This window comes from Mustelus asterias, unplaced genomic scaffold (assembly GCF_964213995.1).
Source record: "Mustelus asterias unplaced genomic scaffold, sMusAst1.hap1.1 HAP1_SCAFFOLD_44, whole genome shotgun sequence".
NCBI lineage: Eukaryota > Metazoa > Chordata > Chondrichthyes > Carcharhiniformes > Triakidae > Mustelus > Mustelus asterias.
In genome coordinates, this window is record NW_027590121.1 from 1,254,493 (window position 1) to 1,274,972 (window position 20,480).

The 20,480-nt window shown below is 49.5% G+C and overlaps 3 protein-coding genes across 3 annotated transcripts in view; all 3 read right to left on the minus strand.

Annotated features, from left to right (window-relative positions):
- Positions 1–20,480, minus strand: part of LOC144483022 (uncharacterized) — a 1,062,789-nt gene that overhangs the window by 543,408 nt on the left and 498,901 nt on the right. The gene's annotated exons all lie outside the window — the stretch shown is intronic.
- The window catches only part of LOC144483058 (uncharacterized), a 231,231-nt gene that overhangs the window by 49,312 nt on the left and 161,439 nt on the right, over positions 1–20,480 (minus strand). The gene's annotated exons all lie outside the window — the stretch shown is intronic.
- LOC144482987 (uncharacterized) overlaps positions 1–20,480 on the minus strand; it is a 73,286-nt gene that overhangs the window by 20,243 nt on the left and 32,563 nt on the right. The window contains exons 5-6 of the mRNA XM_078201814.1: positions 17,515–18,081; positions 2,796–3,899 (exon numbers count right to left, since the gene is read on the minus strand). Coding sequence (XP_078057940.1) covers positions 2,796–3,899; positions 17,515–18,081 — 1,671 coding nt within the window. The remainder of the gene's footprint in view (positions 1–2,795; positions 3,900–17,514; positions 18,082–20,480) is intronic.

Below are 20,480 nucleotides of genomic sequence, written 5' to 3' on the forward strand. Positions count from 1 at the left end.
AAAGATCTCAAACGGGGAGTTAGAAGGGCAAAAAGAGGTCACGAGATGTTCTTGGCAGGCAGGATTAAGGAGAATCCTAAGGCATTCTATTCATACGTTAGGAACAAAAGAGTTGTCAGGGAGAAAATCGGACCTCTCAGGGACAAAGGAGGGGAATTATGCTTCGAACCCAAGGGAATAGGGGAGATCCAAAATGAATACTTTGCATCGGTATTCACGAAGGAGAGGGGCGTGTTAACCGGGAGTGTCTCGGAGGGAGGTGTTGACCCGTTAGAGAAAATCTCCATTACAAGAGAGGAAGTGTTAGGTTTTTTAGGGAACATTAAAACTGACAAAGCCCCAGGGCCTGATGGCATCTATCCTCGATTGCTCAGGGAGACGAGAGGTGAAATTGCTGGGCCTCTGACGGAAATCTTTGTCGCTTCTTTGGACACGGGTGAGGTCCCTGAGGATTGGAGGATAGCGAATGTGGTCCCGTTGTTTAAGAAGGGTAGCAGGGATAACCCAGGAAATTATAGGCCGGTGAGCTTGACGTCCGTGGTAGGGAAGTTGTTGGAGAGGATTCTTAGAGACAGGATGTATGTGCATTTAGAACGGAACAATCTCATTAGTGACAGACAGCATGGTTTTGTAAGAGGGAGGTCGTGCCTTACAAATTTGGTGGAGTTTTTTGAGGAAGTGACAAAAACGGTTGATGAAGGAAGGGCCGTGGATGTCGTCTATATGGATTTCAGTAAGGCATTTGACAAAGTCCCACATGGCAGGTTGGTTAAGAAGGTTAAGGCTCATGGGATACAAGGAGAAGTGGCTAGATGGGTGGAGAACTGGCTTGGCCATAGGAGACAGAGGGTAGTGGTCGAAGGGTCTTTTTCCGGCTGGAGGTCTGTGACCAGTGGTGTTCCACAGGGCTCTGTACTGGGACCTCTGCTATTTGTGATATATATAAATGATTTGGAAGAAGGTGTAACTGGTGTAATCAGCAAGTTTGCGGATGACACGAAGATGGCTGGTATTGCGGATAGCGAAGAGCATTGTCGGGCAATACAGCAGGATATAGATAGGCTGGAAAATTGGGCGGAGAGGTGGCAGATGGAATTTAATCCGGATAAATGCGAAGTGATGCATTTTGGAAGAAATAATGTAGGGAGGAGTTATACAATAAATGGCAGAGTCATCAGGAATATAGAAACACAGAGGGACCGAGGTGTGCAAGTCCACAAATCCTTGAAGGTGGCAACACAGGTGGAGAAGGTGGTGAAGAAGGCATATGGTATGCTTGCCTTTATAGGACGGGGTATAGAGTATAAAAGCTGGAGTCTGATGATGCAGCTGTATAGAACGCTGGTTAGGCCACATTTGGAGTACTGCGTCCAGTTCTGGTCGCCGCACTACCAGAAGGACGTGGAGGCATTGGAGAGAGTGCAGAGAAGGTTTACCAGGATGTTGCCTGGTATGGAGGGTCTTAGCTATGAGGAGAGATTGGGTAGACTGGGGTTGTTCTCCTTGGAAAGACAGAGAATTAGGGGAGATCTAATAGAGGTATACAAGATTATGAAGGGTAGATAGGGTGAACAGTGAGAAGCTTTTTCCCAGGTCGGAGGTGACGATCACGAGGGGTCACGGGCTCAAGCTGAGAGGGGCGAAGTATAACTCAGACATCAGAGGGACGTTTTTTACACAGAGGGTGGTGGGGGCCTGGAATGCGCTGCCAAGTAGGGTGGTGGAGGCAGGCACGCTGACATCGTTTAAGACTTACCTGGATAGTCACATGAGCAGCCTGGGAATGGAGGGATACAAACGATTGGTCTAGTTGGACCAAGGAGCGGCACAGGCTTGGAGGGCCGAAGGGCCTGTTTCCTGTGCTGTACTGTTCTTTGTTCTTTGTTTTGTTCTTTGTTGGTGACTCAACTTCCTCTACTGCTTAGCAACGCCAGACGTTAAGGTCAAAGTTAATCTTCCCACTATTTTCCTCCATGTCACCGGCCATATCAGACTGATGCACGTTCTCATGTCTGAGAAGGCATTGTCTTATCCAGACAGAGAATAACTCTGTTCATAAGCAGCCCTGAGAACCTGACTGCTCACAATTCCCGTTAATAAGAACTTGCACATTCTGAGGTTTCATTGTTTCCTAAGAATGAGGCTCTGTCTGAAAGTCCCCAGACCATCAGGCCCGGCGGCAACTTGCTCTTGGCTAAAGCACTCAATCACTCTATAAAAATACAGTCAATACATTTAAAATATCAAAAGATGCGTTTAAATCATAATCACTTGTTTTAAATCTCTTACTGCATTCACATGTGTGTGAACTATTCCCTTGTTAGCTTCTGAGTCTGATTTAGAGTCATTTAACTCAATGCTGGTTGTTCAGTCAGTGTCTTAAATGCCTAATGGTTTAAAATCTTCTCGAACCTACTAGGATTTTTTTCCTTTCCCCAACACCCTCCCACTTCACCAACTGTCAGAATGAACATGGTTCAGTCCTGGATGTGATTAACAGCAGCAATAACAGCAGAACCCAACCCTGGTCATCACTTGTGAACTCGCTGGTGTCTCTGCAGGCTGGATGATGTACTGAATCCCTTCCCACACTGAGGGCAGGTGAATGGTCTCTCCCCAGTGTGAATTCGCTGGTGTCTCTTCAGGGCATTTGAATGTCTGAATCCCTTGTCACACACAGTGCAGATGAAGGGCCTCTCCCCAGTGTGAATTCGCTGGTGTCTCTTCAGGCTGCATAACTGAGTGAATCCTTTCCCACAGTCAGAGCAGGTGAACGGTCTCTCCCTGGTGTGAACTCGCTGGTGTGTCAGCAGAATGGTTGAGTGAGTGAATCTTTTCCCACAGTCAGAACAAGTGAATGGCCTCTCTCCAGTGTGAACTCGCTGGTGTCTCTGCAGGTTGGATAACTGAGTGAATCCCTTCCCACACACAGAGCAGTTGTACGGCCTCTCTCCAGTGTGAACTCGCTGGTGTATCCGCAGGTCAGATAACTGAGTGAATCTCTTCTCACACACAGAGCAGGTGATTGGCTTCTCCCCGGTGTGAACTCGCTGGTGTGTCCTCAGGGTGGATGACCATTTAAATCTCTTTGTGCAGTGAGAGCAGCTGAACGGTCTCTCCTCAGTGTGAATGCGCTGGTGAATCATCAGATCTGCAGCACTTTTGAAGCCACTTCCACAGTCAGAACATTTAAAGGGTCTCTCATTGCTGTGAGTGACTTTGTGTGTCAGCAGGTTGGATGAAGTAGTGAATCCCTTCCCACACACACAGCAGGTGAACGGTTTCTCCCCGGTGTGAACTCGCTGGTGTCTCCGCAGAATGGTTGAGTGAGTGAATCCTTTCCCACAGTCAGAGCAAGTGTACGGCCTCTCCCCAGTGTGAACCCGTTGATGTGTCCACAGGTCAGATAACTGAGTGAATCCTTTCCCACAGTCAGAGCAGGTGAATGGCTTCTCCCCAGTGTGAACTCGCTGGTGTCTCCGCAGGCTGGATGACCATTTAAATCTCTTTGTGCAGTGAGAGCAGCTGAACGGTCTCTCCCCAGTGTGAATGCGCTGGTGGGACATCAGATCCTGTGAGCTTTTGAAGTCACTCCCACAGTCAGAGCATTTAAAGGGTCTCTCACTGGTGTGAGTGAGATTGTGACTCAGCAGACCGGGTAACTGAGTGAATCCCTTCCCACACACAGAGCAGGTGAATGGTTTCTCCCCAGTGTGACTGCGTTGATGAGTTTCCAGCTCAGATGGAAACCTGAATCCCTTCCCACAGTCCCCACATTTCCATGGTTTCTCCATGGTGCGGGTGTCCTTGTGACTCTCCTGGTTAAAGCTCTTTCCACACTCAGTGCACTGGAACACTCTCACTCCGGTGTGAGTGTGTCTCGGTGCTTTTCTGGTCACACTGATGTTTAAAATCTTCTGAAGCAGACAGAACAGAGAAGTTTTCTACTTTTGGATTCAAAGGTCGATTATATACATGTCCCAGTGAATTGAGTGACTGTCAGATCTTCAGGTGATCTTCAGGAGAAGTTTGAGATTTCTATCTGTAAATCCTCACCCTCTGATATCCTGTAAAAGGAATTTACAAAAGTCATCATTGTCGGTGCAGGAGAGAAATTCAGAACAGACTATTTTAGTTTCTATGGAAAATTCTTTTTTCATTGTTGAAAGTCAGGTCGGATACTTCGAGGTGTTCTATGAAGCTCGCCTGACCTGTAACATTTTACTCCAGGTGTGATTCAACTGACCCTTGAGGAGCTTTTATCGAAAACAAAGTTTAATTAAGAATATTGTTGACATGCACAGCAAGACAATTAGCGAGAACTTTTAGTAATTGCAAACAAGAAACACAACAACCACGATAAGGTACAACGCTTAAGGAATATCTCTAACGTGTTCTAACCAAAGCCAACATCCAATACACAAAACACTCCTAATAAGCACACTACAGCATAGGTTAATGCCCACTTGTTACAGGTATCCAGCATCCTGGGTTGAATGCTGAAAATCCCTTGGGAAGAAACTCAGAAGTGATTGTAGTCGAATCTGTTCCCCTAAAACACAGTTTCTTTAAGGCAGAACCAAACAAAGAGAAAATACAGACAAAGAGACTGCTTCTTAGCTTGCTGCGAAACTGCTTTCCAAAACGAAACTAAAAGCCGAAAGGAAAAAACTCCGATCACCTGACTGCCACAAACGAATCTGAAAGCCCCATCACCTGACTGCCACAGCTCAGCTCCACCCCGTAATGACATTGCTCCAGCTATAAGCGGTATGATTTAAAAAAAAATTTTTTTCAAGGTATCATTCAAGGTATGACATAATTCCCCAAAAGCTGTGAATCTCCATCCCACACACTCTCCCTCCATTCTCACTCTGCTGTATCTAATATTCACCCTCCCAATTCTCCTGAAGGTGCTGATTGAGGCTGATTGACAGATCCATGCTCACTGCTTCCTGTCCTGGACACAGAGAGCTGAAAATCTCCATTCAGGCTGCCAGACAGATATATGTCGATGTGACAGGACGAACAATGTGTGGAATGTACAGACTGGATTCACTTCCTTTCCCTTCAGTTGCTGCAAATTCCCAATTTCCCTCAGAATGAGAAAAGAAATGGAAAGGGGAGAAAAGGAAGTCTTTTACTCACAGATGTTGGCCTCTTTTTAGGTCAAACCAAAGAAACAAACTCAAGTTAAGTCAGGACAAAGTAAAAGGGGCAGCTCCCCAAAAGGAGGGGGGGAACAGCCCGAACAAAAATCAAAGTACAAAGGAAACTTAAAAACATCAAATTAAAATGTGATTATTAGGGTCGATAACGCACCCCAACCCCTGCGGTGCCCAGCGGGCGCGGAAGGCGTCAACCGCGCCCATGGACACCGCATGCTCCCTCTCCAGGGACAGCTGGCCGCGAACGTAGCCGCGGTAGAGGGGAAGACAGTCAGGATGGACGGCCCCCTCGATCGCCCGCTGCCTGGACCGGTAAATGGTGCGTTTCGCCAGGCCCAGGAGCAGGTTCACGAGGAGGTCGCCATCCCGACCCTCCCCTCTCCGCACCGGGTGTCCGTAGATCAGGAGCATGGGACTGAAGTGCAAGCAAAACATTAATAAACGGTTCTTTAGGAAAACAAAAAGGGAGTGCAACCTAAGACACAAAAGAAAGACATGGTCCACGGACTCCACAAGGCCACAGAAAGGGCAGTCTTCGGAGCCCGTGAACCAGTGAATCCTACGGTTGTGCGGCACTGCTGCATGCATCACTCTCCACCCCAGGTCCCCGACGTAATTGGGGGAGATCCCTCCGTAGAGGGACCTCCGCCGCCCGGCGGCAACAAGGCCCGCCAAGGTGTATCCGGGCGACAGGTGAGGACGCGGTAGTGGAAGGTGTGCAGCAGCAGCCCGCACAGGAAACACCTCCGCGCGGTAGAAAAAGGCACGGAGGACATTTCCGTGAGGCGGCTCAGGCTGTGGGGCACCTCACCCAGGGGAGGGGGCTGAGGCTTTGGGCCAATGTGGAATTCCGCCCGAACAGGGGAACGCTCGGGCGGGATCCCACCGCACGCCTGCGCCGTCTCGAGTTTGCGTGCAGTTTCGGGGCCGAGCACGACCGTCCTAAGGTCTAGGATGGCTTTGGCCGCGCGCCAGACGGATGTCCCAACGCGCTCAGCCAGCACGCGGGGACTCATCCAGCCCGCTCCTCCGCCATCGAGCACGTCCCCGATTCTGGTCACCCCGGCGTCCACAGCCCCCCTCTCCGCCAGCCACCTGAAGTCATACGGCTGGAGGAGCGGATTCCTGAGCAGCGGCTCTCGCACGAGAGCCGCTACTCCTGACGGGGGAGAGCTGCGTCGCGAGGCGACCTTGTTCCAGACAGTGAGGAGGTCCTGGTAAAAGACGGGCAACTCCTGCAGGGCGGTCGGAGCACGCCCCAGTTCGATATGCAGGGGCTGCAAGTCATAACTCAGGCCGTGCCACTGGCGGAAGAAATACGTCGCCATGGCACACCATCGTGGAGGGGGCTCAACGTAAAGGTACCTCTGCAGGGCCTGGAGGCGGAAGGTCGCTATCTGAATGCGGAGGCACACCAGACCTTGTTCGCCCTCCTCAAGCGGTAGATGCAGAACCACGGCAGGGACCCAGTGCAGTCGATTGTCCCAGAAGAACCGCAGGAGGGTTCTCTGGATATTGGCTACATGCTACCAAATAAACCTGTTGGACTTTAACCTGGTGTTGTGAGACTTCTTACTGTACTGGCAACAAAGCCAGGGGGAGGGGCCAAAGGGACCAGCCGGTACCACAGCATGGAGGCGAGCAACTGGTTTATGACGAGAACTCGTGCCCGTGAATGGTCACAAACACTCACCTCTGAAACAATTTAACTGATTTTAATATTAAAATCTCCTGCTGGAGCCTGCAGCTGGAAAGATATCAGAAGCATTGGCATCAGAGAAAAATCTCCCAGTTGAGGAAATCCCCGGGGAGCGGGGGTGATGTCACTGTGCAATTTTAAGTATGTAATGAGATCACAGACAGGAACACAGAATACCTGGGTCTGTGCAAACCAGTGATCACCACACATTATGGAGGATGTGAGGCTCCTTGACAGGGTGCAGAGGAGATTTATCAAAATGGTTTCAGGGATGAGGAATTATAGTTACAATGTTAGTGTGGTGAACCATCGTTGGTTCACCACTGGGGTTTGTTACCATGTTACTGTTGGGCTAGGGTGTTATTACTGTGGGGGTTGTACAATGTTGTTGGGTTAGGGTGTTTACCTGTTATAAGTGTTACCATGGCACATTCCAGTGGGGTCCCGCCTCCGGTGGCGAGGTATAAGACCCCCTGCTCCGGCAGGACCCCTTCAGTCTGAACTGGTGTATTCGTGTTAGTAGTTTCATTGTTACTGTATTAAAGCCTTCAATACTAAAGCCTTGATTCCATGTGCTCATTGACGCGCATCAATTTAATACAGTAAACAGAGAGTATGGAACAGATTCTAAAACCGGATCGTCTGACACTGGACCCACGTGCGGTCGGTGCAGCTAACACATTCGACCATTGGTGGAAGTGCTTTGAGGACGACCTGGCAGCCTCGGTAGCTATCACTACGGACAGTGATAGACTCCAGGTCCTCCACGCGAGGGTAAGCGACACGATTTACCTAGCCATTCGTGCAGCTCCCACTTACCAGGGTGCCGTCGAGCTCCTAAAGAATAGGTACATTACGCCACCCAACGAGATACATGCTCGTTACCTCCTCGCTACACGACGTCGGCAGTCGGGCGAAACCATAGAGGATTATGCCAATGAGCTCCTGCAGCTTGCCAGGGGTTGCGACTGTAAGGACGTCTCCGCCGAGCAGTACATGTACGACCTCGCCCGAGACGCGTTCGTAGCAGGGGTAGGGTCCTCGTACATCAGGCTTAAATTACTAGAAAAGGGGAAACTCAACTTGACCCAGGCAATGGGGATGGCCGCGAGGTTGGAGGCGGCGTCGAAGAGCTTGGCGCTGTACCCCGAGGACCACGTGCAGTCAACGTGGTTGGAGCAAGCTCTGCTCCCTCCTCGCCCCGCGAACCCGCGCTCCCAGATCGATTCGACGACGGCGGCAGCTCCAGGTGGCCAGCGATGCTATTTTTGCGGTGGGGCCAAGCATCCACGGAAACAGTGTCCGGCAAGAACGGCAATCTGCAGCCAGTGCGGTAAAAAAGGCCACTACGGCAAAGTCTGTAGGTCCAGACCTAAAAACGGCAGTGCAGTTTGTAACCCTCCAGAACGGAGACCATCTCTTTCGGCGTTGCAGTACCCACGAGGTCCGACCACGTGCGATCTCAGGACGGCGCCATCGTGGCAAACAGAGGAGGAGGAAGACCACCAGGAGTCGCTGCGCTTGGCGCCCTCGCCCACGTGCGATTCATGGGGGCGGCCATCATGGTCCACGACGACTAGGAGCGACCAGCAGGGGTCCTCAGCATCCACATCGGCAGCATGCAGTGACGCCCAGGGGCCAACGGTGGCGTCGATCTCTCTGGACCAGACCAGGCATTACAGACTGGAACATTCTATGATGGAGGTAAAGGTTAGTGGCAGAACTGTGAATTGTCTGTTTGACAGTGGGAGCACCGAAAGTTTCATACACCCTGAAACTGCTAAAAGGTGTGGACTCCGGATTCTCCCTGCCAAACAGACAATTTCCATGGCATCACAGTCCCGGTCTGTACCGATCCAAGGACGATGTATGGTAACTCTTGAGGTACAGGGCACAGTTTACGAGCAATTCAGGCTCCTTGTGCTACCTCACCTTTGCGCGCCAATTATCCTCGGACTAAACTTTATGGTCCACATGAAGAGTGTGATCCTACAGTACGGTGGGCCACTCCCTTCACTGGCAGTAGGGAACCAGCCGCAGCCTCCAAATTGCCCAAAGCGCCCCGCGTGCAATCTATCCATCCTGAAGATCACGACACCATCCCTTTTTAAAAATCTGGTACCTGGCTGCAAGCCCATCGCTACTAAAAGTAGGCGTTACAGCGCTGAGGACCGGATCTTTATTAGATCTGAGGTTCAGCGGCTCCTCAAGGAAGGGATCATACAGGCCAGTGCTAGTCCGTGGAGAGCGCAGGTCGTGGTAGTCAAAAGCGGGAACAAACCTCGGATGGTCATCGACTATAGTCAGACCATTAATAGATACACGCAGCTGGATGCGTATCCTCTCCCGCGCATTTCTGATATGGTCAATCAGATTGCGCAGTACCGAGTGTTTTCTACCATAGACCTTAAGTCCGCCTACCATCAACTCCCCATCCGCCCAGAGGACCGACAATATACGGCCTTTGAGGCGGATGGTCGTCTATACCAATTCCTCAGGGTTCCATTTGGTGTCACCAATGGGGTCTCGGTCTTCCAGCGTGCTATGGACCGAATGGTGGACCAGAATGGGTTGCGGGCTACCTTCCCGTACCTGGATAACGTCACCATCTGCGGCCATGACCAGCAGGACCACGACACGAATCTCCAACACTTTCTGCGCGCTGCATCTCGCCTGAATCTGACCTATAACAGGGAGAAGTGCGTATTCCGTACGCCTAAGTTAGCCATCCTCGGATACGTGGTGGAAAACGGGGTCATTGGCCCTGATCCAGACCGTATGCGCCCACTCACTGAACTTCCCTTGCCCGCTAGCACGAAAGCACTGAGGAGATGCCTCGGGTTCTTTTCGTATTATGCACAGTGGGTCCCCAACTACGCGGACAAAGCTCGTCCGCTCACTAAGTCCACGACCTTCCCACTTACGCCGGAGGCCCAATTGGCCTTCAAGGTTTTGAAAAGCGACATCTCGAAAGCCACGATGCACGCGGTGGATGAATCCATCCCTTTCCAGGTGGAGAGTGATGCATCTGACTTCGCCCTAGCCGCCACACTAAACCAGGCAGGCAGGCCCGTCGCGTTTTTTTCCCGCACCCTTCAAGGCCCAGAGATTCGGCACTCAGCGGTGGAAAAGGAGGCTCAGGCCATTGTGGAGGCAGTCAGACACTGGCGCCATTACCTGGCAGGTAAGCGGTTCACCCTGATCACGGATCAACGATCCGTGGCGTTTATGTTCAATAACACGCAGAGGGGCAAGATCAAGAACGATAAGATCTTGCGGTGGAGAATTGAGCTCTCCACCTATAATTACGATATTATGTATCGTCCAGGGAAGCTCAATGAGCCCTCGGATGCCCTCTCGCGCGGAACATGCGCCATCATGCAGGAGGACCGCTTGAAGGCTCTCCACAATGATCTGTGTCATCCTGGAGTCACCAGACTCTACCACTTCATCAAAGCCCGCAACCTGCCCTACTCGGTGGAGGAGATCAGGTCAGTAACTAGAAGCTGTCGGATTTGCGCAGAATGCAAACCACACTTTTATCGACCAGACCGGGCACATTTGGTCAAGGCCACTCGCCCTTTTGAGAGGCTGAGTGTGGATTTTAAGGGCCCTCTTCCCTCAACGGACCGGAATGTCTATTTTCTCAATATAATAGACGAATATTCCCGGTTTCCGTTTGTTTTCCCCTGTGCGGACACGTCAACTGCCACCGTCATCAAGGTTTTCAGTGAACTTTTTACCCTGTTCGGGTACCCCTGCTATATTCATAGCGACAGGGGCTCGTCGTTCATGAGCAACGACTTGAGGCAATTCCTGCTCTGATTCGGGATTGCCTCTAGTAGAACCACGAGCTACAACCCTAGGGGTAACGGACAGGTGGAAAGGGAGAATGCTACAGTCTGGAAGGCTGTCCTACTGGCATTGAAATCCAGGGGCCTTCCAGTCTCCCGTTGGCAGGAGGTCCTTCCAAATGCGCTCCATTCTATCCGCTCCCTCCTGTGTACGGCAACCAATGCTACTCCCCACGAGAGGATGTTCTCATTCCCTCGGAAGTTGTCCTCGGGGACCTCATTGCCAGCCTGGTTGACGTACCCAGGACCCGTCCTTCTGCGGCGCCATGTGAGGGCTCGCAAGTCCGACCCCTTGGTCGAACCGGTCCAACTCCTCCACGCCAACCCTCAGTATGCCTATGTGGCATATCCTGACGGGCGAGAGGACACTGTCTCCATTAGAGACCTGGTGCCCGCAGGGGACGTAGCAACCCCTGTCGCTCCTATTCCCCCAGTCACAAATCCACTACTCCTCATTACTTCCCCAGACGTGGCGCGGTCAGCACCGGGACCAGTGCATAACACTTTTACTCCCATGTACAGCTTGCCTGAGACTCGGAGATCGGCGCCACCATCATCACCACCACCACCACTACCACCAAACGTTCCAGGATCCCCTGCACCATCGCCTCACCAGGGCCGGCCGGCCCGGGAGTCCTTGAAGGGACAGCCACACGTTACTTGGAGAGAACCACTACAAGCACCTGATCCGGTTTCGCAACCGGTGTTGAGGAGATCGCAGCGTCGGTGCGGTCCTCCAGACCGTCTGGACTTGTGAATCCTGTGATTTTTTTTTGTTATTGTCTGTTTTCGTCCACCCCGCCACCTTTTGTCTTAAAGGAGGGGTGAATGTGGTGAACCATCGTTGGTTCACCACTGGGGTTTGTTACCATGTTACTGTTGGGCTAGGGTGTTATTACTGTGGGGGTTGTACTATGTTGTTGGGTTAGGGTGTTTACCTGTTATAAGTGTTACCATGGCACATTCCAGTGGGGTCCCGCCTCCGGTGGCAGTGTATAAGACCCCCTGCTCCGGCAGGACCCCTTCAGTCTGAACTGGTGTATTCGTGTTAGTAGTTTCATTGTTACTGTATTAAAGCCTTCAATACTAAAGCCTTGATTCCATGTGCTCATTGACGCGCATCAGTTAGGCTGGATAACTTGGGGTTGTTCTCCTTGGAGCAAAGTAGATTGATAGAGGTGTACAAGGGTACGTGGAGGTGTCAAAGTTTACATGCTCTGTTTACACGTGTACAAGCTCTGTCTATGGGTCATCCAGTCTCAAAACGTTGGTTGTATTCTCTCTCCACAGATGCTGTCAGATCTGCTGAGATTTTCCAGCATTTACTGTTTTTATTTTCCTTTCTTTTTCCTTCTCTGCTACCGCTCTGCCTCATCAATAAGACATTGGGACTCAGGGTTGATGCAGTTTGATGGACAAGTTGTCTCCATTCTGAACACTGGGGAACAAGCTCCTCCCACTGATTGACAACATTGCCCTCTACAAACATGGCGGGCGCACGTGCACACTGCTGCATATTGCCCCCAATAAAGATGGCGAACGTTAACCCGGGACGAACATGAGGAGCTGCAGCCTTGCTCGGTACAAACTGGGTCCGGGAAGTTCTCTTCCGCGGTTTGCGGCTTACACAACATGCTTACGCAGCGTTTCCACCCACCTGGACGATCCATTGCTCTCTCCGTACCTCCAGTCACCTCTAACAGATTTCCGAGTCCAAAACAAAAGCCGTTTCCCATCGCCATTACTCACACTGCGCATGCTCCAGTCAAAGCTGGCCCCGCCCCTCTTTCGCTCCCATTGGTTGGAGGACCGACCGCTCCACGTCGGTCCTCCAGCACTGTCCCCTCTTCCCATTGGTCCGCGCTGCCGTCAATCAGCCGGGCATTGTGACGGTGATTTGCTGCTTGTCCAATAATAACAGGAAGAAGTTTAACAACACCAGGTTAAAGTCCAACAGGTTTATTTGGTAGCAAACGTCACACAAGCTTTCGGAGCCTCAAGCCCCTTCTTCAGGTGAGTGGGAATTCTGTTCACAAACAGGGCTTATAAAGACACAGACTCAATTTACATGAATAATGGTTGGAATGCGAATCCTTGCAGCTAATCAAGTCTTAAAGGTACAAACAATGTGAGTGCAGAGCTTCCACTCTAAACACGTTAAAGAAGCCATCCCCTACGGACAAGCCCTCCGTATACACAGGATCTGCTCGGATGAGGAGGATCGCAACAGACACCTCCAGATGCTGAAAGATGCCCTCATAAGAACAGGATATAGCGCTCAACTCATTGATCGACAGTTCCGACGCGCCACAGCGAAAAACCGCACCGACCTCCTCAGAAGACAAACACGGGACACGGTGGACAGAGTACCCTTTGTCGTCCAGTACTTCATCGGAGCGGAGAAGCTACGGCATCTCCTCTGGAGCCTTCAACATGTCATTGATGAAGACGAACATCTCGCCAAGGCCATCCCCACACCCCCACTTCTTGCCTTCAAACAACCGCACAACCTCAAACAGACCATTGTCCGCAGCAAACTACCCAGCCTTCAGGAGAACAGTGACCACGACACCACACAACCCTGCCACAGCAACCTCTGCAACACGTGCTGGATCATCGACACAGATGCCATCATCTCACGTGAGAACACCATCCACCAGGTACACGGTACATACTCTTGCAACTCGGCCAACGTTGTCTACCTGATACGCTGCAGGAAAGTATGTCCCGAGGCATGGTACATTGGGGAAACCATGCAGACACTGCGACAACGGATGAATGAACATCGCTCGACAATCACCAGGCAAGACTGTTCTCTTCCTGTTGGGGAGCACTTGAGCGGTCACGGGCATTCAGCCTCTGATCTTCGGGTAAGCGTTCTCCAAGGCTGCCTTCACGACACATGACAGCGCAGAGTCGCTGAGCAGAAACTGATAGCCAAGTTCCGCACACGAGGACGGCCTCAACCGGGATATTGGGTTCATGACACACTATCTGTACTCCCCACAGCTTGCCTGGACTTGCAGAGTCTCACTGGCTGTCCTGTCTGGAGACAATACACATCTCTTTAGCCTGTCTTGATGCTCTCTCCACTCGCATTGTTTGTACCTTTAAGACTTGATTAGCTGTAAGTATTCGCATTCCAACCACTATTCTGTAAATTGAGTTTGTGTCTTTATATGCCCTGTTTGTGAACAGAATTCCCACTCACCTGAAGAAGGAGCTTAAGGCTCCGAAAGCTTGTGGCTTTTTCTACCAAATAAACCTGTTGGACTTTAACCTGGTGTTGTTAAACTTCTTACTGTGTTTACCCCAGTCCAACGCCGGCATCTCCACATTAGCAATAACAGAGTCTCAGTGTAACAATGACACACACAGGCTCCAATACAATCAGAGTGGAGATGGGGCACAGAGACAACACAGCAAAGCACTGACTTACTCTGAGTGTAACAAATACAATGTTTGTTCAAATAATAAGAGTCACGTTGCAGTATGTTAGCGAACACAGCATTGGATCCAATGTAATGGTAATACAGTCAGTATCTCGTGCACCATAACCAAAGTTTCGGTTTCATTTGATAGTGTGAGTGAGTCATGGTCTATTGATATAATGTATTTAGATTCCGGTGTGTGTTACTCTGCCACTGTCATTATCAGACAATAGCCTGTCTGTTATTCCAATTCTGCTGTATTTTACAACTGCAGTTTCAGTGTCTCTGAGGTCATTTTAACTGCAGGTAATCTGACATTAATGGAGACAAGAGGCCCAACAAACATTTGATTATAATAGGAGGACAAAGTGTAAGGGAACAATGATATTTTAAGGTGTCTGTGTTGTGGTGAGTGTCACTGGGAGGTGAGTGATAAAATACAAGTGGAAACATCATGACAGAGACATGTGACTGACTCGGCCTGACTGAGAGCTGTTATACTCGAGGCGAGAATAATGAGGACATGGGGAACTCCAGGGATTTCTGATATCTGAGGTGTATCTGTTAGAGGAACTGAAAATAATCAGTTCTTCCTCATGGTTATCTCCAGTTCTCAAGTTACACAGACACACAGGAAAGAGATCTGACAGCTCATCAAACCCAATATTTTAATCTTCTGTTTGAGACACATTATAATCGAAAAGATCAAATATTAAAACCTGAGGAGAGAAACATTCAGAATGTCACAAGGATGAGTGAACTGTCTAATTAATCCCATTCACCATAACTTTGCCAATTTATCCTCTGCAAGTATTTATCCAATTCCCTTTGAAAGCTACTATCAAACTTGCTTCTAGCACCTGTCAGTTAGTGCATTCCAGATCATATGAAGTTATTGTGTAACAAATTCTCCTTATCACCCCCTCCAGTTCTGTTGTCAATTAAATTAAATCTCTGTGTCCTCTGCTTACAGACCTTCCTGCACGGAGGAAATCGATTCTCTCCATCGACAAACCCTCGTGCTCCTGGGAGATAATTTCTCTCCATTGACACTATCATAAATTATTTGTCATTTTAAACACCTCTATTAAATCTCCCAGCACATTCCCCAACCTAAGATGGATAACCCATGTTTCTCCTGCCCTGAAGAATTATATGGACTCAAAATGTTAACTCTGAACAGATGCCGCTGGACCTGCCGGGTTTTTCTGCTTTTCTCCCTGTCATTCCTTCCATAATCAATCAGAAACTCTTCATGATTTTGAACATCTTGATCAAATAGGAACAATCAGACCCTGAGAAAGATACAGAGGGAGAGACAGAAAGAAAAATTGAGAGATTTTAAAAAGCAGAAAGATGAGGTGGTCAAAGATAAAAGCTGAGAAACAGAGGAAACAAGCAATACAGAGAGAATGCTCTGTATGTAAGGGAGCAGGCTATCAGTTCCCAGCTGTGGGAAGCAGAGGGAACTCAGTAACTGATCCACAGACACAGCTGGTTATATCTGCGAATGGAAACTCTGAACAGAAATAACTGGCTCATTTGTAAATGTCACCACAATGTGACCTGTGTGACTCTGCCCTGACTCTCTGGACAGATACAGGCCGCATTGACAGATGTTCTCACCAGATTGTGGTCCCTGGATTTATTTTCTGCTCAGAAGTGAGATGTGCGTTTTTGAACCGGCAGCAGAGAAGCAGGAAGTTGTGTTACCTGAGAATGAAACAGCCGGCGTCAGTTTGATGTTATCACCGTGAACAGTCTTCCTGCCTGTGAGGGTGAACTCACTCTGACAGCATCAAGAACAACCACACAGATTGCTGCCGCTCTCAGCATTACATTCATCTCCATTCCCATTTTAAACAATAAAGAAAGGAGATTATTTGGATTTTTAACACATTCACTGAATTGGGAGATGGACTGAGGGTCATCACTGGGAGAAATGAGGAGGAATTAGAGAACAAATGAGTTTTCCCAAAGAGGGTTATTAGAAAAGAGGAGATTTAAAGTGAGTCAGGGCCTGTCAGAGGAAGTGGGAGAGAGAAACAGAGAGGATTGAATCTCCATCAATTAGATGTTTTCTCAGACAGCGAAGAGAGATGAAGTTTGTTTGTGCCTTTTCAGAGAGAGGTAACGAGAGAGAGAAAACAATGAATAAGTTTAAGCAGATCTGAAATAGGAAGGTTAAATGAGTGAGTGTTTGAAAGAAAGATAGAGAGACATTAAGTGATGAACACAGTATCTGAGAGGGAAGAGGTTAAGTGAATGAGAGAGGAGCGAGGTTAGAATGTAAGAGAGATGGAAGGTAACGTGTGAGTGAATGCCTGGAGAAAGAGAGAGAGAGAGATGTTCAGTGAGTGTTAGAGAGATGAGAGATGTTAAGTGATTGAGTTTCTGAAAGAGAGGAGATGTTGAGTGAGTGAATGTCTAAAAGAGAGGAGAGCAGGTTCACACCCAGGGGTCACTGAGAATGATCAAAATAAGGAGATCACCCAGAAAACTACCAACAGGAAACTTCAGCTGAACACATCACTCATTCTTAAATGGTCAGTCAGGGCTCTGATGCTGCTCAGCTTCTCTCTGTTCTGTTTATAATGGTTAAAGGCTGATAGGAGTGAGGTTTATTTAATAGGATAGTGTATGGGAAGCACACATCAACAAAACTGAGAATTCGTGGACACACACTGCAGCTCCTTCTCTATCTGGGAATCAAATTGTTGTCTAATTGTCCCAGCAGTTAACAGGGTCCTTTGAACTTCTCCAGCTGCTACTTTAATGCAGACTTCAACCAATTTATTTGACGCCAGTTTCTGGTCAATAAACCAGGACTGACACACACACATTAAAATGTTTTACACTTTTTTTCATTCTAAGTCTGGAAACCTAAACCTGCCGTTTCACTCTCAGTCAGGAATAGATCCCAGTTTTACACCAATCTTTGTCAGCACGTTTCCCGCATTCACCGTTGTTCTTCCTGACTCTAAACACAGTTGTAAAGGAGCTTCTGTTCTGTGTCTGGGAGCTCTGAACCATGGAAAAGAACGACTGGGACACATTTCTTACACACCTCAGGATTCACCCACACGGGGACTTTGCTGTCAGTGAAAAGTGACGAAAAAGACCAAAGTGCTGTGTGACCCTCTCAGCGAGACCCTGAAGGACTGTGTCTAGAATGAAGTTCTGTTCCTACTGTATGATCCTCCCTCAGATTGCCCTTTCTGAGCTCCAGCCTGGTGACGTTAAACACTCAAATGGAAAAGACAAAAATCTACAACAATGATTCAATCAAATGTCTATTTCACATTTATTCAGAATATCAAACCTCAACAGAAGAAAAAAGTCAGAGAGAACATGATTCAGACCTGGATATGATTAACAGCATCAATAAGTGTAGAATCCAAACCTTGCAGTCGTTTGTGAACTCGCCGGTGTGTTAGCAGGTGGGATGACTGAATAAATCCCTTTCCACAGACATTACAGGTGAATGGCCTCTCCCCAGTGTGAACTCGCTGGTGTTTCAGAAGATAAGATAAATGAGAAAATCCCTTCCCACAGACAGAGCAGGTAAATGGCCTCTCCCCACTGTGAACTCTCTGATGTGTCAGCAGGTTGGATGACTGACTGAATCCCTTCCCACACATGGAGCAGGTGAACGGCCTCTCCCCAGTGTGAACTCGCTGGTGATTCAATAGGTTGGATGAACGAGTGAATCCCTTCCCACACACGGAGCAAGTGAATGGCCTCTCCTCACTGTGAACCTGCTGGTGTGTCAGAAGGTTGTATGAACGGGTGAATCTCTTCCCACATTCAGAGCAGGTGAACGGTCGATCCCCTGTATGGAGCTGCTGGTGTATCAGAAGGTTGGATGAATTAATGAATCCCTTCCCACAGTCTGAGCAGGTGAAGGGCCTCTCCCCAGTGTGAATTCTCTGGTGGTTCAATAGGGCAGGTGGACGGCTGAATCCCTTCCCACACACACAGCAGGTGAATGGCCTCTCCCCATTGTGAGTATATTGGTGCGTCAGCAGATCCTTTTTGTTTTTAAAGCTCTTCGCACAGTGGGAACAATTAAAAAGTTTGTTATCAGAGTGAACAAGTTGATGTGTCTGCAGGTGGGATGACTGAATGAATCCTTTCCCACACAGAGCAGGTGAATGGTCTCTCCCCAGTGTGAATACGTTGGTGCGCCAGCAGATCTTTTTTGCATTTAAAACTCTTCTCACAGTCAGAACATGTAAACATTCTCTCATCTGTGTGAACAGGTTGGTGTGTCACAATGTGGGATGAGCGAGTGAATCCCTTCCCACACACAGGGCAGGTGAACGGCCTCTCCCCAGTGTGAACCCGTCGGTGAGTCAGAAGGTTGTATGAATGGGTGAATCCCTTCCCACAAACAGAGCAGGTGAACGGTCTCTCCCCAGTGTGACTGCGCCGATGAACTTCCAGTTGTGATGGGAAACCGAATCCTTTCCCGCACTCCACACATTTCCACGGTTTCTCCATGGTGCCCTTGTGTTTCTCCAGGTTGGATGATCAGTTCAAGCCACATCCACACACACAACATACACGTAGTTTCACCCTGCTGTGAACTGTGATGTTTTTTCAGGCTGTGTAACTGGTTAAAGCTCTTTCCACATTCAGTTCACTGGAACACTCTCACTCGGGTGTGTGTTTGTCTCGATGCTTTTCCGGTCATACTGATGTTTAATTTATTTGCCCACAGGCAGAACAGACAAATATTTCTCTTTCTATATTCAAAGACCGATGATATTCAGCTCCGAAGGAACTGAATGACTTTGTCAGATGTGATGTCCGGTTTGAGTTTTCTGTCTGCCAATCTTTCACTTCCAATATCCTGTAAAAACAGTTTAGAAAAGTTATCACTGTCAGAACACGATACAAACTCTGAACAGACAATTCTAGTTTCTCTGGAACATTTTTTCCTTTCTTGTTCCCCCAAATCAGTAAATCCCCGTCCCACACACTCTCCCTCCTCCCTGGGCTGAAATCCAAACCCATCTCACCATTTCTTTCCTCCACTCCCAGTTTTCTCCCTCCCTCTCCTCTGTCTGGATTCAGTTCTCCAGCTCCTGTCTGCAGACTGACAATAAAACCAATGGGTCTTACTGGGGGTGTTGGGGCCTCCAGCGGGTGTTTGTGAATCCTCCCCGCCCACCTCCCAGGGTTTCCTTCCTTCCCAGAGATCAGAGTCCTCATTGATTTGAGGCCAAAGTGTAACCTCTTATTTATTGTCCCCCTCCCCCATCCTCTGATGTGAACCATCCTCCAGTGGCTGAGCCAGGATGGGGCCGTTAACCTGGGCCTGTTCCCGGGAGGGAGGGAGGGAGAAGCCCCGCAGCTGCAAACCAGGGAGCTGACAATGATTCTGAAGGGTTTGCGGATCCACAAAGTGTTTCCAAATCCTCCCAGCCACCGCCTAACGCTGACTCCGCTTCTCCGGGACAAACAAGCGCCAAGGACAGCAATGACACTGCGCATGCTCCACATCACAATGCCCGGGGACTGATTGACGGCAGCTCCGGACCAATAGGAAGAGGGGGCGGGGCTGGGGGACCGAACGGGAGCGGCTGGTCCTCCAACCAATCGGAGTGAATGAGGGGCGGGACTGGAGGACCGAATGGGAGCGGCTGGTCCTCCAACCAATCGGAATGAATGAGAGGCGGGACCTGAAGCATGCGCAGTGCGGGTGAACCAGATAAACCTGTTGGACTTTAACCTGGTGTTGTTTGACTTGTTGCTGTGTTTACCCCAGTCCAACGCCGGCATCTCCACATCACTGCGGGTAATGGCGACGGACGGCTGGTTTTAGTTTGGAAGCGAGATCAATACGAGGTAGAGGGCGGCGTGCGGGGAATGATAAATGTGGCGGGTGGGTCGAGAGGCTTTGTAAACATGTTGTTCAAACCCAAACCCCGGAAATGAACTTCCCGGTCCCCCCCTTTGTACCAAATGGAGCGGCAGCTTGTAGTGTTAGACCCGGGCTGACTGCCGCCATTGAGGCTGCAAGTGGGAGGCCGGCAGGGATTGTGATCGGAGAGTGAAGCCCCGACGTCACAATGGAATGGCTGAGGGTGTGACGTCACAATGGAATGGGTGAGGGTGTGACGTCACAATGGAATGGGTGAGGGTGTGACGTCACCATGGAATGGGTGAGGGTGTGACGTCACAATGGAATGGGTGAGGGTGTGAGGTCACAATGGAATGGGTGAGGGTTCCAGATGAGCTGAGACTGGGCTGGAGTCGGGCGATGGCACTGACATGTGGCCCGGTGGCGCAGTGGTTAGTGCAGCTGCCTAACAGCGCCAGG